At 40.7% G+C, this 22,263-nt stretch overlaps 3 protein-coding genes across 8 annotated transcripts in view; 2 read left to right on the forward strand and 1 right to left on the reverse strand.

Annotated features, from left to right (window-relative positions):
* Window positions 1-4,265, forward strand: part of mark1 (MAP/microtubule affinity-regulating kinase 1) — a 21,849-nt gene extending 17,584 nt beyond the window's left edge. Inside the window, exons 15-18 of the mRNA XM_042426516.1 lie at window positions 1,141-1,226; window positions 1,304-1,453; window positions 1,600-1,866; window positions 3,009-4,265. Of these exons, the coding sequence (XP_042282450.1) occupies window positions 1,141-1,226; window positions 1,304-1,453; window positions 1,600-1,866; window positions 3,009-3,351 (846 nt within the window). The 3' untranslated portion in view covers window positions 3,352-4,265. The remainder of the gene's footprint in view (window positions 1-1,140; window positions 1,227-1,303; window positions 1,454-1,599; window positions 1,867-3,008) is intronic.
* Window positions 4,266-10,769: 6,504 nt separating this feature from the next.
* On the reverse strand, window positions 10,770-16,316 carry zgc:172076. Its single transcript, XM_042434781.1, has 6 exons — window positions 16,176-16,316; window positions 14,111-14,243; window positions 12,949-13,150; window positions 12,389-12,512; window positions 11,800-11,989; window positions 10,770-11,167 (listed from the first exon to the last, which is right to left on the reverse strand). Exons 1-6 carry the CDS (start codon window positions 16,314-16,316, stop codon window positions 11,007-11,009), a joined length of 951 nt encoding a protein of 316 aa, XP_042290715.1. The 3' UTR covers window positions 10,770-11,006.
* The window catches only part of LOC121907061 (NACHT, LRR and PYD domains-containing protein 12-like), a 28,095-nt gene continuing 18,901 nt past the window's right edge, over window positions 13,070-22,263 (forward strand). For 3 of the 6 annotated variants that reach the window (XM_042426449.1, XM_042426423.1, XM_042426440.1), the window contains exons 1-2: window positions 13,070-13,153; window positions 17,524-17,676. Coding sequence is in view for 3 of the 6 variants with exons in the window: in XM_042426423.1 (XP_042282357.1) it covers window positions 17,590-17,676 (87 nt within the window). In the remaining 3 variants the exon portion in view is untranslated. Of the gene's footprint in view, window positions 13,154-14,668; window positions 14,857-17,523; window positions 17,677-21,800; window positions 21,936-22,263 lie in introns of those variants that run through there. The other 3 variants (XM_042426432.1, XM_042426399.1, XM_042426405.1) reach the window with 2 other exon arrangements.

The raw sequence follows: 22,263 nt of genomic DNA on the forward strand, positions 1-22,263 counted from the left end.
GAGCTGAATCACATCTGAAATATGTGAGAAAACCATTTATGTGCGACGAGCCGACGTCGTTTCAAACGAACCTTTTGACTTGCAGGCAGCGTTTCTACATACGTTCACCTCAAGTTTTGGAACTTGGACCTGATGTTTAACTTCCGACATCAGGAAAAGTAGAACATGTTTCCTTTCAAGTTTATGAGAATGACTGCAGGTTGGGAAGAAGTGAGAAACAGTTTCAGGTTGCAATTTACAGAAATACAGAGACCACAAAAGGTCACGGTGGGAATTGTTTTGTTGTTTTTCGGAACTGTCTCTGCATTACCTCGGCTAGTTATCGTAACATTAAGTGCAGTGTTACAGACTTTGCCCACTCACCCTGTGTATAACTGAAACATAATACATAGTATTATAACATAATACAGCTCAGCCTTCCTCTGTGTCTCAGAGGGAATCCATACAGAAAGACACACATCTATATGACTTCTGACCTGAAGGAAGAATTTCACACAATAAAATCTATGAATGTACTGAAAAGACATTTCTTTCTCCTGCAGAGATGAGAAAAACTTTGCCTTCTCCAATTTACATCTGTCACATTATGATATTTCACAGGAGGACGGCAACAGTGTTTTATTTCTTGCAGTATCAGAAAAACAAATCTTGCCAACCAGAGAGTCCACAGCATCAGGAAGCGCCTACAAACGTGATGTAACTTAACTGCTAAATAAAAAAATGTTAAACCTGCATTAACTGACTTTTTGTCCACTAGTTTCCATCAGAAACAAGTAGTGAACACAACACTGACTCATCATCAGCTATTAAGTTGACATGTTGAACTTGTTAGCAAACAGTTTCTTATTTCCACATCCAGCAGTTACGCAGCAACATTATCATTCATTTGGAGTCGTGTTTCTGTCCACCTGGTGAATGTAAGTCCAATATTCTTTTTAAGCTCTAAATAGCTTTTTAGAGTTTTTTCTCTGAAAACAGCTGCCTGCTGCGACCCAAAACGGCGCTATGAGAGCTCTGAGAGTGAACCACAACAGTAAAGTTGCAGCCGGACAGATAAACAATGAGCTGAAACTCACTATAAAGCTCCGTAACGCTGAGAGGAGCTGCAGAGTCACTGATGATTCTGTGTGTTTGTTACAGAGCATTACTCGGAGGAACACGTACGTTTATGAGAGGACGAGCACCGATCGCTACTCAGCTGCTGTTCCCAACGGGAAGGACAGCAGGTGAGAGGAATTCTGGGAGTTTTCACTGATCACACCTGTTTTGCTCCAAATCATAAACCAATCCCTCTCTGCTTCAGTCTACCAGAGGTACCTGCAGCATCCCCCTCCCCATCGCCTGGGGCAACCGTCTCCTCCACCCGGCCCCGTCATGTCAAGTCCATGTCGGCGTCAGGACATCCCATGAAGTCCTGCCTGCCTCCCATCGACGACAACGCAGAGTATCAGAGGTGAGGAAAGATGAACAAAACTACGGGAATAAGATCCACAGTTTCTTTCAGCACATCAGAGCTTCATTTATCCAAAAACTAAACAGTGGAAACATTGTTTCATCATCTTATATCACTATGTTACCGTCCTCTCGTCCCGCCCCCAGCTCCCCCCACCAGCCTCCATCATCACCGTCAGCCTTCAGCGTCACCAGCAGCAGCAGCACCACGCCGGACCGGACCCGATTCCCCCGGGGCTCCTCCAGCCGCTCCACCTTCCACGGCGCTCAGCTCCGAGACCGACGCCCCGCCACCTACAACGGTCCGCCGGTCTCACCCAGCCTGTCGCCGCACGCCGCCGCCACGCTGGCCACGCCCCGCCGCGGCACCTCCACCTCCCTCATCGGCAAGATCACCTCCAAGTTTGCGCGCAGGTCAGTAACAGCTGGGAATGGTTGCTTCTGGGATATCTGGCCTCCACAGGTCAGGCAGGTTCAGGTGAATGACAGGATTGTTGTCTGTAACCTAATTCAGAGATTCAACATTTCAAACAACCAAGTCCTGTGTCTTTAGAGCTTTCTGCTTTACATTGTCTTGGTGACTTAACCCTATAGCTACGACGGGTGACGACCGCTCACAGTTGCTGGTTGTCATAGAAACACAGCAAGCTTTCCAGCACGCAAGTTTTCAGAAACAGCCTTTCTCAACCTGCGTCCTTGTCTCTTCATCTGCTCTAGTTCAGTCCAAGTCCAAACGACCTTGTTCTCTCTGTGTCCTTTTTGTCAAGGGACACTTTGGGACCTGGACTTTTGTGGACTTGAGGTAGCCAAGTATCCCAGAATGCATTTTACACCAACCAGTGGCGAGTTTTAATATTTGATATAATTCCTTTTGGGAGACAGAACAACATATAAGTACAGCTATCAACACATTTCAATAAACATCAGTAAACAGAAATAGATAAGAATGAACAGAGGCAGAACATTCTATGTTAAAGTTCGTTTAATGGATGTGATAACATAACATGAGTCAGGTTGTGTTCTGTTAGTGGAGCTTTGGATTGAGATGGTTTAGTCACAGTAGTCAGGTACAGGTGTGTTGAAGCTGAGTTGATGCTGTCAGCAAAAACACTGACGTCCACTTACAAGAACTCCAGTCAATCCAGCACTAAAGTAATTAATCTCAGTTTCCTTCCTCTTAATCTTCCTTCCATACAGTTTTTGTACCACTGTTTGTCTGTTCTTACCAAATTGTTTTTTATGTTTGTCCTGGTTGCGAATGATCATACTTGCGTCCTCCCGTCCTCCAGAGTTTGGAGTCCTGAGTTAAACATCCTAAGTTCTCCGAAGTCCAAACTTGGTGTTCTCTGTATTGAGAAAGGCTGAATGTACTGAGAATATGAGGAGGTTTTAAAAAGTTTGGAAACCACTGCACTCGAGAGTAAACTGACCCTTGAACACAGAGCTCAACGTGGTAGTCCTACAATCATCAAACATACTCTGGATGAACAGTGTAACATGTTAACAGCTGCCTCCTCTGTTAACGCTGTCTGTTTGTTTCATTCGCCTTCCTCCAGGAGTTCATCAGGTGAGCCTAAGGAGGAGGGGCGGGACTCCAAGCCTCGCTCCCTGCGCTTCACCTGGAGCATGAAGACCACGTCCTCCATGGAGCCGGGGGACATGATGAAGGAGATCCGGAGGGTTCTGGACGCCAACAACTGTGACTACGAGCAGCGCGAGCGCTACATGCTGTTCTGCGTGCATGGCGATGCCCGGCAGGACAGTCTGGTCCAATGGGAGATTGAGGTGTGCAAACTGCCCCGCCTCTCGCTCAACGGCGTGCGGTTTAAAAGGATCTCTGGCACGTCCATCGCCTTTAAGAACATCGCCTCCAAAGTGGCCAACGAGCTCAGGCTGTGACAGATGTCCAGTTATGATCACATAATCCTTAAACACTGCGAGGAGGATACCGCTACTCCTCCTCTTCACAGGACGACGCCTCACCAAGTGACGGCGGCCATCTTGTGTTTAGCACTATTGCAGGCTAACTGCTGTATAACTCTTTGAAAATACACCTTATTATACTCAACACAGTTACTATTTAATGTCACTAAATGTTTGCCAGTAAAACCAAATATTAAAACGACTGGTGGTGCAGGTGTTCAGCAGGATGTAGTCTGTCCCTCCACCACACTGATGAGAACCAGAACAAAGCCAGGCTAACAAGGAAGAGAGCTCAATTTGTTTGCTAGCATTGAAATCCATCTGTCATTACAGATCATTTAAGGTCGACTGAAGTGAGACTTACGGTTGTTTAGTCACTGTGTTTCTGCACTTAAGAAATCAGATTTTTCAAAGGTTTTACAGGTAATCGAATTCTTGAACGTCTTGTAAAGTAACCTGGTTTCTTTTATCAGGAAACCAAACTGCATGTAATCAGCTGTAACATTATTGCAGAGCCTTAACCTGGTTTCTGTCAGTAATCCGGTTTCTGGAGTGCAAATAAACAGTCACTGAAACATGACCTCTACAATAGATGAACATCTAGCTAGCAATGTATGCAGTTACAGTGTAAAACACAAATACTCATCAAACATGTGTCTGTCACCACGTTGCTTTGTGACGGTGTAAAACTGTTTTTATTTGTTACCTGACCACCACTGCTAGAGAGCCAGTTTAGCTTGCTTGCCAGTTAATTCACCATTAATCTTCGCTATGATGTCAGCTGAGTAAATCAGTGTTCAGACTGAATGTGAGGTGATGCGATCGCATATAAAGGTGAAGACACTAAGAGTCCCTTTATACCTTGCATTAAAATGTATCTCATATCCAAATTGTATCTAGATATGATTTAACCTGATTACATTAATACCGTGTTCGTCTCCAGTCTCCACATTGAGATCTGATTGAGATCAGATGGAGATCCGATTGCTTTGTCCAGCTCAAACAACCGAACGTCACATCCTCCTCTCATTTGCACGGGTCCAAAAAAAACAACAAAAAAAGATGGTGGCCAATCATGAAGCTGCACTATTGTATGGACTTTTGCTTGCTTTTCAAAGCCGGGGTAGAAGCCGTCTTTGACAACTGGAATGCCAAATGCCGAAATCAGAGGAGAATGCCGTTTTATGCAGCTGCTTTTATTTCAGCTGTGGTCAGTGCCACCACTGTCCAGAGGACAATCTGGATTTGGGAACGCAGTCAAGACTGATGGGAGAGGATAGTGATGGGGACCTTTATGGATGAATACTGGGTGTCAAACCTATGTGGGCCTATGCGCTATCAAACGCCGCCCATGTAGTTGTTGTATGTGGATTGAAAACACAATTGCATTTACCATTGTGTTCAATGTGGTCACAATGCGTCCCTGACCATCTCCAGAGGTGGTTTGGCCGATCGGATCACAATCCGTCCTCAATGCATCTTGGGTGCATTTACACCTGTACTTCCATGTGGTCAAGCACTATCCAGTTGCAATCCAATCACCCAAAATGCATTTTAATACAAGGTGTAAAGGGGGTCAAAGACAATGCGTTGAGGCAAAGACATGGTACACATGACTCTATACATGATATACTCTATACATGACTCTAATTCATAAACATACGTAGACAAGTAAAATAGGAGATAAACTGGAGGAAATAACAGAGAACTTGAGTTTCTGGTGAATGATGAAATAGGTTAGAGTCAACGTTGTAGCACAGACACACTCCACACACACAAACACACACACGCATCGCTGGTTTGCACTTTGCTAGCTAGCTACAGTATTAACGTTTGAACAGCTGGTGCATTGGCTGTTTGTGGTAAGTGAACAGTCCAGCATGCATCTGATCACACCTTATTATAAATGTTAGCTCATCAACCACAGAGGTTTAGGGAGGAATGAATTATAAAAGATTTAAATAAGGTACCTCTCTAGCTAATGTTAGCATACCCAACCCCGTAAGTTGACAACAGTGCAGCTCTCACACTCTGTAGCTGGCTGACTTTCATTATTTTTTTCTGATATGATTTAATTGCCAATGGGTTTGTATTTGTTGCATGAAGCTTCAGAAACAACATTTAGAAAAGAAAAGTGTTTCTTTTCTAGTTGTAAATGTCCAGCAGCCTCTGAAGCCTGACGCCAGCTGCACCCCGTTAGCCCCGCTTACATGATCATAACAGTATCCAGGTTTCTGATCATTTCTGTGCTTTTTGGCTTCTGGCTGAACGCTGCCTTACTGAAGTCAGCGTGTTGATCATCATTACAGGATTTACCATCATATCTTAAGTTTTACTGACTGACTCCTCACCTGGACATAAAGCAGAATGATCAGAAACCTGCATCAGGTGTTTACATGCCTCAGAACCCTGGTTGCAGACGGCTTATCTAGGTTCCTGAAACCAGGATATGGTTTACATACACCAAAAAGCTGATCATAACCAGGATACTTGTGTGCATGTGAACGCGCTCATCATTTACCATATGAACCATTTCTTAATGTGCAGCAAACATCCACTTTTACTGTCACTTTATTTGTGAGCTCACAGAGTTTAGTGTCATTAAGTGTAATTAACAATCAGGTAGTGACAACATCCTCACTGTTGGTTGTATCAATGGAGAAATTTTTGACCTTTGATCTCCCTTTGCTCCCCTACTGGCTGATGTTAATACTATTGCAATAATATTTGAGCTCTTAGTAATGATGTCATTGTTCAACAACCATTTCAGGTGGTTCAAACACAAACTAAAGCTCTGTAAATCTCTTTCCACATGTACAGCTGACACAATAGAATGTGTTTTTTTTAGTTATTGTTATTTTTGCTGTATAAAACGAGCCTGTACAGGTGAATATGTGCAGGTACAGAGTTAATTAATTTCTGTTTGTATACAGAATCTGTTTATATTTGGTTGTTTTCCTCCACTGAAATTATTTTTCCATCATTCTTTTCTTAAAGTTCAGTAAAGCAGATTGTTTTCCATTCATGTGATCCCTGTTCAAACTTAAATCTGGTATTTTTTTGTATTTTTCTTTGCGTCAGCAAATCTCATGAAAAGACCAACAATGTGTTAGTCCATCTCTCTGACTTCCCTACTCTGTCTGTAGCTCTCAGCCCAAACCCTATTGGTTCCCACTGAAATCATCAATATGACTTCACAAATTTATAGTTTCATGTTTAAAACGGTTCAGTATTTTCCTTGTTGGGGACTATTTTCAGCGGCAGATGAATCCACATTCGGTGCTCTAGTGAGTATTTCTGGCAGCAGGACGGTGTGTGAAATTGAGCCAAAATAAACTACAGTGTGTGTGTTCATGCTGGTGAAGGAACATGTCACCCAGTGCAGCGTTGTGGCTCACTGACATGTTTTTAACAGTTTTTGGACAACGGAGGTCTACGGCACAGAGGAATAAGATATATCAGGCTTTTACACACACGATACTTGTTAGTAGATCAGTTCATTGTTGGTTTAGATCCAAACATGAGATTTGTTGACAAGAGGAAAAATATAGAAAATCACTAGAGTATCACCAGATTTATCACCAAACTTATACTTAAGAAACAGGATCAAAATTGGCCTTTTGATCCTGTTTCCTGGTAGATAAAACTCTACTCCACCACTTTATGCCTTCTAAATATGCTGCTTTGTATTTCTGATGCATTCAATTGTACCAGAGGAAATGAGCAGTTTGTGTATTTTTTTATTTTTTCTGTATATTTAGAATTTTTGGCTGTATGCAGAACCACTAACAGTGGTACAGCTCTACTTGTTTGTTGAGGTTCTGAGGGTTCAATGGTTCTCCATCATTACAGGAGCTGGGAACACTTTGGTATGTTGTAGCACTTGAAACCAGGAAGGGAACAAACAATGCACATTTTAAACCCTTGTCTGAGAAGGATGAGTTCATGTGACGTGGGAAAGACTAATCGTGAGCCTCTTACTTGAAAATACCCCTTGCCTCAGCTTTCAGAGAGTAACTTGCACCATGTGACTTGATTTCTCAGACTCATTGCCAACAGGAAAGTAGCAGAAGTCTGGTGTAGCCATGATAGATTCATTTTAAATAAAAACCACAGAACTGAAAGACTTTGAACATGAGTCATTTTGTGATCACAGCTTTTTCATTCTTATGTTGATTATTTCTATAGTAGAACCTGAACCTGAGTCGAAGTGTGTGTTTGTTTTCATTATGTCAGGTCTAAACTCATACTTAGTGTTCCTACTGTGCACGATGACAGATGTCAATAATGTGTTGAAATAATGACTTCACTGAGCTTTCACTGTCGGCCTGCAGCAGGTCGTCAGGAGAACTGCACCATCGAGTTCAAGTCAAACCCAAACTAGCTTTTTGTGATGGATCTCTGAACTCACTGCAGTTGAACTGCAGCTTTCCCACATCCACAAATGTACCAAAATATCAAAGAAATGGCAGGAAAAAATCTCCAATCTGCCTATAAATGAAATGCCAAAAAGTGTTGTTAAAGGGTTAAAGAGTTCACAATTTCTTAAGTATGTCTTAAAACAACGTTCAGGAGCCCAAATGAACATTAAAGCTGTTTTTCTTGCTGTAATCATTCCTCCTGTTCATACTGACCATTAGAAGATCCCTTCATAATGACCTTACAATGGAAGTGATGGAGGACAAAATCCACAGTCCTCCTTCTGTACAAAAATGCTTCAGCGTCCAAATGAGTCAAATCAAGTAGATATCTTTCAACGTTACAGTCCTTTTAGTGCCAAAGTCCCTCTTTTTGTAACTATACTTCCACCTGCAGCTCAACAGGGAAACACTGTCTTGAGGAAACACAAAGAGGGAATTTGATGCTAAAAAGACTGTAAATGTGTCAGATATCCACTTGATATGACTAACTCAGACCGCTGAAGCTGAATAGAAGCTTCACATCTACTTTTGAATGCAGCACATTTGAAGGATCTTTTAATAGCCAGTATGAACAGGAAGAATGATTACAATGAGGAAAACCTCCTTCATTTTTCATATGGACACCTGACTGTTGTTTTAAGACACACTTGAAACTCTGTGAACTTATCCTTTAAGGTTGTTAGATTAAAAACCACTTGGTGAAGGTAAGAATGGGTTCTTGGTTATAAAATGTTGAGGCTTATAACTTGTATGAGATGGGACAAGAATCAGATGCCATGAAGTCAAAAACATCTGTACCCATTCACCACCACCAGCACTGACACTTCAGCTTCCTAGTTTTAATGAGAGTCAAATCAGGACATTTTAACAGCGAGGATATCTCCCTGAGATTCAGCTAAATAAAAATGGTACACTGTGTCATTGCAAACTGCAACAAATTTATAAATTAAAAATAACTAAATTTCCATTAATGTGGTGTAGCAATGAGGGCACCATGTTGGGACTGTAAAGGTTCACAAGGTGGAATAAAATCACACCTCAGCCTCCTAGTTGTAAATCCAAGTTATAGTTTGTTTGCACACTACTGTGTCTTCATTAGAGTCAGAGTATGTCTTCATCAGAGTCAGAAGAAGACATCAAAATTAAAGGCTGCAAATTTAGCAGTGTGCCCCTGTCCTCTGTTATTTAAAGTCAGCTGTCCTCCTACTGAGAAACACCTGATTCAGCTGCTTTTTGCTGGAAAATGTGTGAAGAATCCTGTTTCAACAAATTGTTCAATTTAGTCAACATCTCTATGTATTAAAGACATTGGTCAATGACTAAACTTTTGTAGACTGTAGGTATATTCTCACTAATCATTTTTTCTAATTGTAGTTAGCTAAGGTTTTGCTATAAGCAAATAAGCTTGTAGCATTATCAGAGGATGAGTTGATTTTATATCCTTTCATTTAAACATAGTGCGTGTCTTAGTTTTTCCAGAGATCTTGATGTCTTTTATTAATTTTTACACATCAACAAATATCAGATTGCACCAAAAAATATGGGGGTCAGGGAAGGTTCCCTTGGGGCGTCTTGCCCCAAGAGTGAATTTTTTACATTTTTATAATTATCATAAAAATTAATTCTATATTTTGCTCCAGCCTGATAAATAGTTCTTCACATAAATCCTAATTGGATGATCAAACTGTTTTTCTGTTTTTTCCTTAAAAAACGCAGATCCTTCAAAAACAACAAGGAAAAATTAGATCTGAATTTAAAAATTGAAATCTGTTGATGTGCAGATTTCCAAAACAGAAGAAAGCAAGCTGGGCATTTACAGATGGGAGCTTTACTGAACATAGGCAACACATACACATCAACTTTACTGGCATTTGTTGGGCACCAGAGGTGGGTGTCTTACCCATGGATGTATTATAATACATCTTTAGTCTTATCCCATCCTCCCCGCTGTATGTACCACTTTTTCTTGTTTATCCTTCACGTTTTGTATAATTTTGTACAAAGCAAATAAAGTTGGGGGAGAAAAAAACAATAGTAGTTCAGGAGGATGCATGATTCTGGGGCAAACAGATTGTGGCAGAAAGGTCTGAGCTAAGCTAACATTAGCAACTCTGAAAACAGTGTTAGTAATATTCACCTGCTAGGTGAGCAGACATATTCTACACATGTATAGGTGCTGGTCTGATCATGTTTATTATGAGCTACAAAATGTTTAGTTAATATGCTTAATGCAGATTGTAAATTGCTAGTTGCTAATTAGCTAACATGCTAAGCAGAATTTGGAAAGAGGTTTAGCTTTAAACCAGCAGTGGAAGAAGTACTCAGATCCCTTACTTGAGTAAAAGTACCAATACAGCAATGTAAAAATACTCCATTACAAGTAAAAGTCCTGCATACAATCCTACTACAGTAAAAGTATTTAATCATAAGTATTATGAGCTTGATGTAGTTAAAGTATTGCAGTAAAAGTAGTGGTTTGGTCCCTCTGACTGATATATTATTATATATGACATCATTAGATTATTAATAGTGAAGCATCAGTGTTAGAGCAGCATGTTACTGTTGTAACTGCTGGAGGTGGAGCTAGTTTACACTACTTTATATACAGTTAGCTAGTTTAGTCCAGTGGTTCCCAACGTAGGGGTCGGGCCCCTCCAAAGGGTCAGCAGATAAATCTGAGGGGTGGTGAGATGATTAATGGGAGAGGAAAGAAGAAAAAACAAAGTTCTGATACACAAATCTGTTTTCAGTTTTTGGACTTTTTCTCTAATCCTTGATTTTTGCTGAAATATTGGATCATTTGAACATTTATTGAAATGAAAGCATGTGAGAAGTTTAGAGGGAAAAATCACTATTTGGTGGAGCTGTTAACAACTCATAGACATGTGAAATGTGACCCCGACAACACACTGCTTATAGTACGAGGCCACAAATATATGCAAGATCACATGTAAAATAGTTAAAGCAGAGCAATGAGCTGTGTTCGACTGTTACGTCAGAATCAATGATGTCAGAAAGAAACAGACGTGTAAATCACTCTTTATTTGATTTACACAGGTTTTACAACTTGTTTGAAACAATTAATTCAGGCAACAGAGTCTTGGTGTCTGCTGTATGATGGACTGAGTCACACACTTCTCTCTGATTGACAGTTCATTCCTTCTCCTCCTCCTCCTCCTCTTCCTCAATCCAGCCAATGCAAATCCAGATCTACTTCTGCGTAGGAACAAGCTCATCGATGTCTTGGTTGCCCTCCAGTCTCGTCTCCATGGTGATTAGCAGTTTGACCCCGTCCACCACCAGCTGAGTCAGTTCTACCTCGCTCGGGCCGAACGTCGCAATGTTGCTCACACAGTACAGAGCAGGGGTTTCTGGGAGATGAAAAGGTAAGTTTTAACCTAGAACTGTTTTCTTTTGTTGACTTTGTGTTTTTGTAGAAAAGACAAAAGTCAAAGTATTTCAGGTTTGTGTTATGCTGAATGAGTGTCAGGAAGGGCACAGTTTTGATGCCAACAACATCTGACAGGTCGAACATCCTTGAGATACCAAATCTAACAGCTGGTTTTCTAACATGTCAACTAAATTCTGCCTGTATATTTAGGATGAGAAGGGTCAGGGTACACACATCCAAAAAACTTTCACAGGTGCTTGATCAAAAATCACATAGAGGCAAAAATCAGAAAAACGATATGCACACTGTACCAGTAGCTACCAGCAAATTTAATTGAGCAATGTTTCGATCTACCAGAGATCTTCATCAGGCATCGTCAATTCCTGACGAAGATCTCTGGTAGTGCGTGGATCTTTTTTCTGATTTTTTAAGATGCTCATATGAAATCATATTTTTCAAGTGTGTCTTAAAACAACAGTTCATACTGACCATTAGAAGATCCCTTCATAATGCACTCACAATATAATAGATGTATTTAAAAGTTTATCTGAAGCTAATATGAAGCTGCAGACAAATCGTATCTACCATCAGTGGGAGGTCTGCCCTTAGTACCTGTTTTGTCCATGCGGATCCTCAGCCTCTTCAGGACGTCCTGCAGGCGTTTGTGTTTGGGAAGGTGTTGCAGCTTGAGGTGGACGGTGATCCTCAGACCCGTCCCTACGTCGGCTGGAGAGCTCGTCACCCACCCCAGCTGCTGCTTGCAGATGAACGGGTGTCTGAGCGCTTTGTAGTACTCTTCCAGCTGGACACGCAGAAACAAACTGATCAGAGGCTCAAAACTTCTGAAGATCAAAGGTCATAACACCCTTTCCCACTGGAGGAACCCTTTGCTTTTTTAATGAGCTCCAGTGTTTGAGATAGTATTTTTGATGAGCCAGGAACTATTTGAATTGAATTTGTAGCTTTTAACTTTCAAACACCTGGAAGACAGTATTTCCTTCAGCCTTATTGAACATAACCTCAACAACTGATGAATTTCACCACGGCCTACCACAACTCTTCTTCCCAAATCTGAACTTTTTGGGGCTGAAGACATTTGTGGCTGAAATGTATTACAAGTGAAAACATCAACTTTGTCAAAACTTTGCAGTGATCTCTTATGAGCTGATGAACCTTTCTCAGGATCAGACCCGTCACTGACCTTCTGCAGGTTGATGCAGATGCATTTAAATGCCTCGGCGATGTTGGCATCGTCTCGCATGGACACCAGTCTGAGGTGGTCCTCCATGTTGACCCAGACCACTAGGCTGCCATCTTTACTCACCCTGCAACAAGGAATAGTGTGACATTACATGGTTGACAAGAGAATGTTATCAGACATTCAGTCAGTATTAATAAATGTAATCTCCCCTTAAACACCACCTGCTATTTTTGGCTTTTGCTCTTGTTCAGTGCGACATTTAGCGTCTTCATCAAAAATTTGAATCATTGGTGTCCAAGTTTCCAATAATTGGTCTGAATATGTGGTGGCCATAGTTTTCATTTGGTAGTTGCTTTTGTCCATCAAATATCTGGAGCACTCTGGGGTTCCTTGTCTTTCTTAAGGACAGTTTAACATGTGGACAGAAGGAGCTAGGATAAAACCACCAACCATACGATTAATGGCTGACCTGCTCTACCAGCTGAGTTACGGCCACTTTGGTTTTACTCCCATCTATCCATTCAAGCTATGAAAGACTCATGGGCAGTAACCAGACTGACCAGACTGCCCTGGCATCAGGCCAGTCCCGGGCCACACCGGTGCGGAGCTGGGAGGAAGAAGGATGGTCCAGGTTCATGTTCAGCTCCCTCTGCTGCTCCTGGTTGAGCTCCTCCAGTAAGAGGAGGTGGCCTGGCAGCTCCTCCTCCTGCAGCCTCTGTAGAGCTAAGAGCAAAAAGATACTGGTCAACTGATTCACTTCAACTGGTTAGTGGCTTACTTTGTCATTTTAATTCTGGGTTAAGTGTCCCTTCACTCAGCCCAGTGTGGTGTATTTTCACATTTTGTTAATTGTTGTTTCAATGTGGCGTCCTCTTGTGTAGTTCATTCATCAACAGAGTGCAACTGTTCATCATGACGTTTTAACTTTGTGGGATGATGACACTGAATGATGAAGATAGGCAATATGTGCAGAGAAGTAAGACGTTAAAGGGGCCCTATTATGCTTTTCCTTATTTTCAGTCATATATCAAATGTTACAATGTCGGATGTTCATATTAAATAAGGCCAAAGTTTCAAATAATGAGCTAAACGTGTGTGGCAGCAATCCCTGTGAGCAAAAAGCACCGGCTTCAGACTGCTCTGAACGCTCAGTTTCCAACGGTTATTTTTACTTTCAGCTCGGGCTGACGTCAACTGGTTACAACAAGGATCGTCGACCGTTTTTAGTGCTGCTAATGAAGCTCTGCTAATTCAGTGAGGAACATGTTTCATCTCCTATAAATTCTTCACAATAACAGTTTCACGTTATTTAATCATTTAAAAGTTTTTAATATGACACAGTCAAGCAGGAAATGTTGGGTTTGCATCAGTGGTAACTTAACACAACTTTGATTGACTGAAAGAGACGGGATAAGTTTTTTGAGCTGTGAATCATGCAAAGCTACTCTAGTGGAGTCTAGTGGAGAATAAAAATATAGAGCTGAAAATGAGCATAATAGGTCCTCTTTAGAAAAAACTCATAAACTCTCATCTGAGCATTCTGACAGGGGTCGCTTATCCAGAGATCGAAGATATGAATCAGACCCTAAACCACATATTCAAGTGGCCCAGCTCTAACATGAAAAAGTCTGATCTGAGTCACTTTAAGGCAAAAAACTCTGATTTGGGCTACTTCATCATGTCATGTGAACGTAGACTTAGTGGTAGACAGGCATGTAGTACCTCTCCTGGCCAGTGTGAGGAGCTGTCTGCGCTCTCCTCGGCTGCAGTGTGTCGGGAAGCTGAAGTCCTCAATACCTCGAACAACACTCACCTCACAGCGCACAGCGTATGACCTGTCCAAGTCATTACCCCCCTAAACACTCACACAAACAGAGTTTTAATAGGTATGTCAGATTTCTGATGAATCTTTATAATTATAGTGGTAGTGGAAGCTGAAGTGTTGCTAGCATTGAACAAAATGAGGTGTCAATTTCTTCTAATTCTTGTGTTAAACGTTCTAGAAGCCTGGTTAAACACAAGTAGGCCTGCCAACCTGTATGCATTTTGCGTAGCAGGCATGCATTTTGACATCAAAGTACACTGGTATTACTTTTACCAGTTATTAGTTTAAGGTACACAAAAAGAGGCCATTTGTCTGTTTTCTTTTTTTTTTACACCTAAGTAATGAATAAAAAACATTTACAGAGCCAATCAACACATTAAGCTGGGATGATTGTTTCTTTTACCAATAAGACCTCTACCAATAAAAAATGACCAATGATGGTTTACCTTGTACAACAGCTTTTAATGTCAGTCATGCCACACTGTGTGGACCTAGAAGTTGCTACAGGAAGCCTCCCAACTTGTTACAGCCTGTGTATTCCTATTTCACCTCCCTTGCTCTCAGATATGTTTTCTTGCTTGTATGATTATATTGACTGGAAAATCCTGATTTTTCTCAACAAAATGAGCTATAGCACTCACAGGTTTGATATACATTTGACTAACAAAACAGGCATTCTAACCGCAAATGCTTGTGATTCAATAGCTAGCTAACCCGCTAGCTAACGTTACACGTCCACACAAGTAGTAACCTGTGTATGTGTGTGTGTGTGTGTGTGTGTGTGTGTGTGTGTGTTGGCACTGTGTAGTCTATAACTTAGCCTACTCTAGGAAATTTCAAGGAAAGGAAACATCCCCTATTGCAAATTAAGTACAGTATGTAAGGAGGGATGTGATTGCTTCCACACTTTCAATAGCCATGTTCATATTCAGCCTGTATTGTTGTTAGGTCATCATAACATTAAGTAATATCATTCCTATAATATATAACAGTTGTATTAACCAGCTCTAAAATATTTATCTCACCATAGCCACAGAATATTCTGTTTGAGCCGGTTTGGGTTTTACAGCTACACTGTCATCTTCTTTTCAAATTAGCTGAAAATCATATTTTATAAATTAAATTGCCTTAAAGTTTTATTATTGTGGAGGTGTAAACAATAGAAACTATATAAATGCAGCAGTAGCGGTAGGTTAGTTTAGCCTGAGTGAAACTGTGTTCCTTGGTAATCTGTGTTTAGGTAGGTGAAAGACAAATGGACAAACAGGCATAAATGATCAACTAACAGTATTGGTGTCTGCAGATATTTTGTAAACAATCTGTTATGGTATCAAGCAGTTTCACATGAGTGCTTCCCTCACTTTTTTGTCTGTTTTACTGCTGCATGTATGCACATTATGTACAATAATTCATTGTGCGAACAGCAGTGATTTAGCGACGCATTCAGGTCACTAAAATGATATTCAAAAAATTCATCCAAGGTTTCCAGGTCTGCACAGGATATGGCCATAAAAAATCAGTCTATTTAGACTTACTTACTACATGAATTAGTGCTAAGTTAATGCTTCCAAGCTTCCAGCTGTCGAACCTGTTTTCTTAATTTTTACATTTTTTCATTGGATTTTTTTTTTTACTGTCTAATCGCCATATAATTGAAGTTTAGGCTTCTTTAACGAGATACAGAGAATTTGCCACTTTGCGTTCAATATGCTGCATACAAAAAAACACTTGTTAGTGCCAGAATATCACTGGATGTGATCAGCATATCTGAAACATTCATTGAAGTTGAACTTGCACAAAACCTGGTGAAACATCGAGACCATGCAAGTTACTCCAGTTCAGCTGTTGTTTTTTTTTTTTTACGTTTGCTGTGAATCCACAGGGAGGTTTTCAGGGGTTTATTATTAACGATGATTACTCATTAACCAACATTAGTAAACTCTCAGTGGTCTGACCGGCTACCTTTAAGTTGTCGTAGTTGAAGTCGCTCTCTGGCGTCTGGCTGGTGACCTTTTGGCCGTGATACGCCTCGATGATTCGGTCGAAGAAGTCACAGAACAGGATGTAGGACTGGGCGTCACCCGCAACACACCCAACGGACATAGGACACAACCAATCACCTTCACACACAAATATTACTTATTACTCACTGAAGTCTGGTGGAAACTCTAAAAACAAAAAACTCTTACCTTAGTTGAGCTAAAATTGTAAATTTTTAAAGGAGAGTTCATGGGGTCATTAACATATATGAGGTTAGGGTTCATCCTCTGAAGGGAAGCATTATCGTTGGTAATTTTTTGGGAAACCTTGCCTGCCAGGATATCTCACTTGGGAAAACTGACAGACTAACACCAGAATTTCGTAGCCTCTTAACATCCACCCTTTTTTTGGAATTTTCGCCTATTTGGCATACCCAAATGGAAAAGCTTATAACAGAAGAACTGTGAGGCCATGTATTAGACTTCATTTTAAAGGTAACATCTTCTAGTTTCTGGAAATGTGCTTATTTAGCATGTGACTGAAACACAACCAAAACTACATCAGTTCAATTATGCCTGAAAAAGTGTTTTTGGTCCTCGTCTATAGTGAGTCATACTTGAATAACAATAACTAGGACATGCTTTATGCTAGAACTATGCAAATCACCACATACCTTCTACATCTTGTCAACCACACCTGTATAAAATTCAAGACCTCTAGACCTAAAGTTATTAGATCTAGGGAGTTTTTAGTTTGTGGTGTCACTGGAGTCCGTGAACCTCTCCAGAATGTCTCCAAGTGGCCAAATTGTACCAATTGCTTTTATTCATTACTGTGTGATGCTAAGCCACTTACAACTGGCTTAAGCAGGTCGCCGGCAAACCGGTGGATGTTAAAAGGTTAAACATCACCGCAAAGAAAAATATATTAACTTTGGATTTCAAGTGTGAAGTTTGGCATTTTCCTATTCACTTCAATTAACAGTAGTCAATTTTCTTGTGGACTGAAGAGCAGCTTGAAAAACAGCACTAATTATATTTCGTATTTACATGCAGTATCCACCATAATTTTCACTTCCTGGGAGAACTATATTTGACTTTGTCCAAAATATATCCAGATGTAAAGCAAATGTTTGCTCTAAACAGGGATTATTAATGTTTACATCAGCAATGTTTGTAACTACCACAGTAATACAGGCCCTACATTTCATCCACAACTCAAAATCTTTAATTTACACAGTTAAAATAATTACTGAACGTTTCTTGAATGTCTACAACTTCCTTTTATCTATTTTTTTCCTGATTTTAATCATCCTGTAATTCTTTGACAGCCAGTTTTGCCCTGACATCATGCTGACATCACAGTGACATCACCTGGTTCCTCGAGGCCCGGGCGGATGACATCATCGAAGATGACTCCACTTTGGGTGCAGCGATTGAACTGCCGGCAGTACATGGCCAGTGTGAGGATCCGCCCCATCCAGGTATAATTCCTGCCCAGATCAGGAAACTCCTCCTCAGGGGAACCTCTCTTCAGGTGGAACTGGGACATGGGGTCAGGGGGAACCAAACTCTAAGCACACAGGAAGTTGTCATAGAGGAGACAGGAAGAGCTGTTAGTCAGGATGAGTAACTGTTGTGTGACTGACCTCTATTTACCATCATTCATTGCTGTTTGTCTTTTTTGAAAATATCACTGGTGGGGGCAAATTAAATTCTTTTGACATTTATAATAATACCAATAACTAAACATCCAGCCTTGGAAAATAACCTGACTCAACAGTGCAGCATATCACATGGTCCATATATTAAGAAAATAAGTTTTAAATATATGATTCAATATTGTTATTTATTAGATATTTCATTTTTAGTGGACTTTAGAGAACACCATATCCTATGAGCCCACAGAACATTGCTGTTACAACTGGACAAAAAAGCCGAGTTAGTCTATTTAGTTTACACAGCACAGATTTAGACCTGTCAACTCTAATGTTTTTCCCGGGTTTCTCCCGTATTTTCACCCCCTCTCCCGCCTTGCTCCTGTTCCCTAATTTCTCTTGTAAATGTCCTGTATTTCCCTTTTGTTATTTTTACAGTTACGCAGACCCCTACTTGGCGCAATCAAGTGGTTTCGGTTAGATCTATAGACTTGCCAGTAAATCTTTGCTATTCCCACACCCATCCAGCAGGTGGCAGCATACAGCAAGCAGCATCCTTGTCCCTGTCTTGTTCTTCGTCTTTTTGACAGTTCACAACGGTCATTTAGTCAGCAAACAGTATGAAAAATGGATAATGAAATAGGAAAGACGCCAGCAAAAAAAAAATAAAAATCTGTGTATATATTTAAATACTTGGGGGACTATTTTCCCATTCCTGACAAAAAGCATGTTAGGAAACAACTATGTGTTTTGCAAGATGTGTAGGTTGGACTTTACTGTTAGTCGAGGTGGGAAAATGATGTTAATCAGCATGCTAGGTCAGTTAAACATAAGCACACCCAAGAAGCCACAAAAAAACCCACATCAACCGTCTGTTCGTGTTTCACCAATAGATACAGAGGAAATCCTTCTCGAAATGTAAAAAATTATGGTCGGTTAAAGTCCCAGAAAATCTCCCTTATTTTCAAAGCCCAGTGTTGACAGGTATGCACCGATTGACTTAAAGGTATAATGTGTAAGAATTGGCCAGAATTTTAAGTTTAAAACATTCCCAAATTAACTAAAATTATCAACAGAATGTGACGAAATAACAGTTTTGACGTTATGTCGAAGACCTATATGTATTGTGTTGCAGAGATATCTACTGAAGTTAGCATGCTAACCAGCTAGCTTCGGCCCATACTGTCTCGTAATACGACTTTGTACCACAGGGGCAAAAGTGAGTCACCGTAGCGTCCAGTCTGTCCCAGTCTGCCCAACCCCAACATAAGAGGAAGAAGAAGCCAAGCTGAATGCTGTTGAAATTTTCAATGAAGGACTGTTAATATGTCACTTTATTAAGTTTTAATATTTTTTAGGCCAGAAAGTAACCATGTGGACTCCCAATATGTTGCCAGTTCATCCAAAGAACACCTGTTTGGAAAGCAGGACGCTGTTGGAGCAGCAGCTGCGGCTGCAGACGCTGGTGGGGAGACATCAGCTGTTCATGTCAGCTGATCTGACGAACTGCACTGATTTGCACCAGCTATGTGAAAGCTGGCATGAACCATTTGGCATCGTAGTACATCGTAGTAAGCTGGATCAATATTGAAATATATCAATAAATTAGGTCTCTACTGGATTACTGTGTTGTAATTGAACTGTGTTGTTGTTGAAAAACTGCTGTTTTACCATCAGTGAGTTCTGTGACATTTAATGATCGACAGCTACACTAGAGACATGTGTGTAACTGTTTAGTTGTCACTTAGAGTTATGTTGTAATTTATCTCTGTGATGCAACTGTTTTCTGATCTGTGCAGCTCATTTGTAATTTACTGCTGGCTCTAATGTCTCCGTAGCACTTTGATATCTTGATGACACCATAGCACAGATTCACTGTAAACAGTAAGCTTTACGTTATATTCAGTGAGTGGTAATGGTGGTGGGGTGGCTTGTGTGTGTGTGTGTGTGTGTGTGTGTGTGTGTGTGTGGGCAGGGGGGCTAATATGCTGCCCCCTATTTGTTTGAATCAGGTGGCCTTACACATCTTACCTTTAAGAAGAGGAAGCATTGGGGAGTTTTATGGATATGGACATAATTAAGTTATACTGATGAAAGTGCTCAAGCTGCCACACTTGTAAATATGAAGTTTTTTCTGTACTCACAAAGTGATTGTTAAAAAAAAAATTTGTTAAAATCATAAAGGTTTCAGCTTAACTAGCAAGATGTTAAGTGCTGCACTGGAGCAGAGTTGTCTCAGAGTATGGAAGTTAAACTTCAGGAACGTGCTTTATTTCAGAGAGATCGACACCACAAGAACCCTCAGTCACTGTTAGTACATTTAGCTCTCGTTATAGCTATAAAACACAGATTACTGACTCATACTGTAACATACTGGATCATAATGATTACCTCTAAAATGGGCCGGTACCTCCCCTCCATAGGGAACACAACTGGAGCTGCAGCAGAGCAAAATGTTAAACATATATAATAAATCAGAACTCTTTACAGAGCTCCTTTAGAAATCTAAAAGTGAAGACGTAACACAGTTAAACATGTTTTTACTTGCCTTTCTTTTAATATACGTCCATTACATACATGAACTTTTACCATTTTTTTTATTCAAGCAATTAGTTGATGATATGATGCAACAATCCTAAAAAATCTTCAGATAAAGAAATCTTTAGAAATGAATTTTGTGTGGTGAATAGTGATGGGCGACAAGACAACAACAATAATCAGTCCAGTAGTGAAAATGTGTAGTAATATGTTGCTGGTTAAAATGTATCTACCACTACCAGTGTTTTCTGCTCATATAGATTAATGAATCACTGAGGATCCACATTTCCGTTTTTTTTCTTGCCAGATTAAACTTCATCTCAAATTAAAAACTTCATATCATCACTTACAGTATAGAAATTGTAGGTTTGACTTAAAGATTAAATCAATCAAATCTTTCCCATGATTGGTACTCTGATACATGAGGATCTTGTGTTAAAAGACAGACACATACACTTCTGTATCATATCTGGGTAACTGAAGAGGAAAACAAACCTCTCAAATATAACCAACCATAATACTGAGTTAGTTTACAGTGTGAAAAAACAAAGAGGCATGCAGTGAAAACGGAGCGACACTCACGTTTGACCTTCCACATGTCGTCAGTGTGATGGCAGACAAAAGATCTAAGAATAGTTGTGTTGGTTGTGAGCAGCTCATCCTGCAGCCTGCAGGAGTCCAGTTACAGTCCAAACAATGTCAGCCTTTTTATAACTGCACACCGACAGCACTGCTGCCCCTGCAGCAATGTGTTCACTGCTGTGCATGTCAGTGTGAGAGAGAGAGAGAGTTTATGCTCTCGTCCTTCAGTAGACAATAGTGTGACATCATGTTTTGGCTCCAAAATAAAGGTTAATCAGTCTGTTTAATTCAAATACATTTTTGTCAGATTGTTTTAACAGCGTCTTAAACTCCGTCCTCACACACCTCTCTGACATCAATTTTTTCAACAATCACATATAGTTCAGCAGTGATTGGTCAGTTGCGTGGAGGTGATTAAAGGAGGCGGGTTTGACCTTCTCTCTTGAACTCTCTCGTTTTCATTCTTCACACAACTACTTCTTTTCATGTGAACATCCTGCGTCCATCTGACACTTGACAAATGTCAATATAATTTACTGATATGTCCTCAGCATGCACCACATCGACTGTAAGTGTGTGAGTGCAGGAGGGCTCCAAACACAGGAGAGAGACAGTGTGAAATCCAACATGCTGTCTCACCTAGATAGAGAAAGTTCTGTGGACAGTGAAGTGTGAGGCTAGAGATGCCCCCTGAAACCTGGTTCTGAATTGGAACCGGTCAAAAAATGTTAAGAACCCAGGGTATATTGTTGATTCTTTTATCTGTACTCTTGTAAGTTTTGTTGTAACTTAGGGTTGTGTTACAGCCTCTCCTCTCTGTCCTCTCCCAGATAAAAAAATTGTTGCGGCCCAGATCCGGCCCACACCCAACACTTTCGGCACTTTCATCCGGCCCACATACCACGTGGAATGATGGCACTTGGGTGGTCCGCTCCTGTTTCCCAGATCTGGGCCACAAGCAAGCTGTATGTCAACCAAGAACAAATCAGATAAACCAGAACTGGCCCACATCCAGAATACACATACCTGACAGCAGCATCTTTACCAAAAAAAAAGACCCACATTTGATTTGGGATATTTGGGCCATATTTGCTATTTTACATGTGGGCCATTTCAGGCTCACATCCATTTTGTCTGGGCCAGAAGAAGGCCAGCAGCGCCACATCATTGCCTGAAGTGGCCCACTTGTGTATGCTATCTGGGCTCCTCGGCTCTTTGTGTCGGTGTTTTACCAAGAGGAGGGCTGAGCTCCTCCACACACACACACACACACACACACACACACACACACAC

Source organism: Thunnus maccoyii, chromosome 2 (assembly GCF_910596095.1).
Source record: "Thunnus maccoyii chromosome 2, fThuMac1.1, whole genome shotgun sequence".
NCBI classification, from domain to species: domain Eukaryota; kingdom Metazoa; phylum Chordata; class Actinopteri; order Scombriformes; family Scombridae; genus Thunnus; species Thunnus maccoyii.

Bases quoted from the DNA above. Each gene is read 5' to 3' on its own strand.
- zgc:172076 (XM_042434781.1), bottom strand. From the start codon at position 16,316: ATGTCCGTTGGGTGTGTTGCGGGTGACGCCCAGTCCTACATCCTGTTC. The intron at 12,513-12,948 runs GTCAGTCTGGTT...TCCTTGTTGCAG, and splicing joins CCTGATGCCAGGGCAGTCTG to GGTGAGTAAAGATGGCAGCC. The intron at 11,168-11,799 runs GTACTAAGGGCA...TTCATCTCCCAG, and splicing joins GATCCGCATGGACAAAACAG to AAACCCCTGCTCTGTACTGT.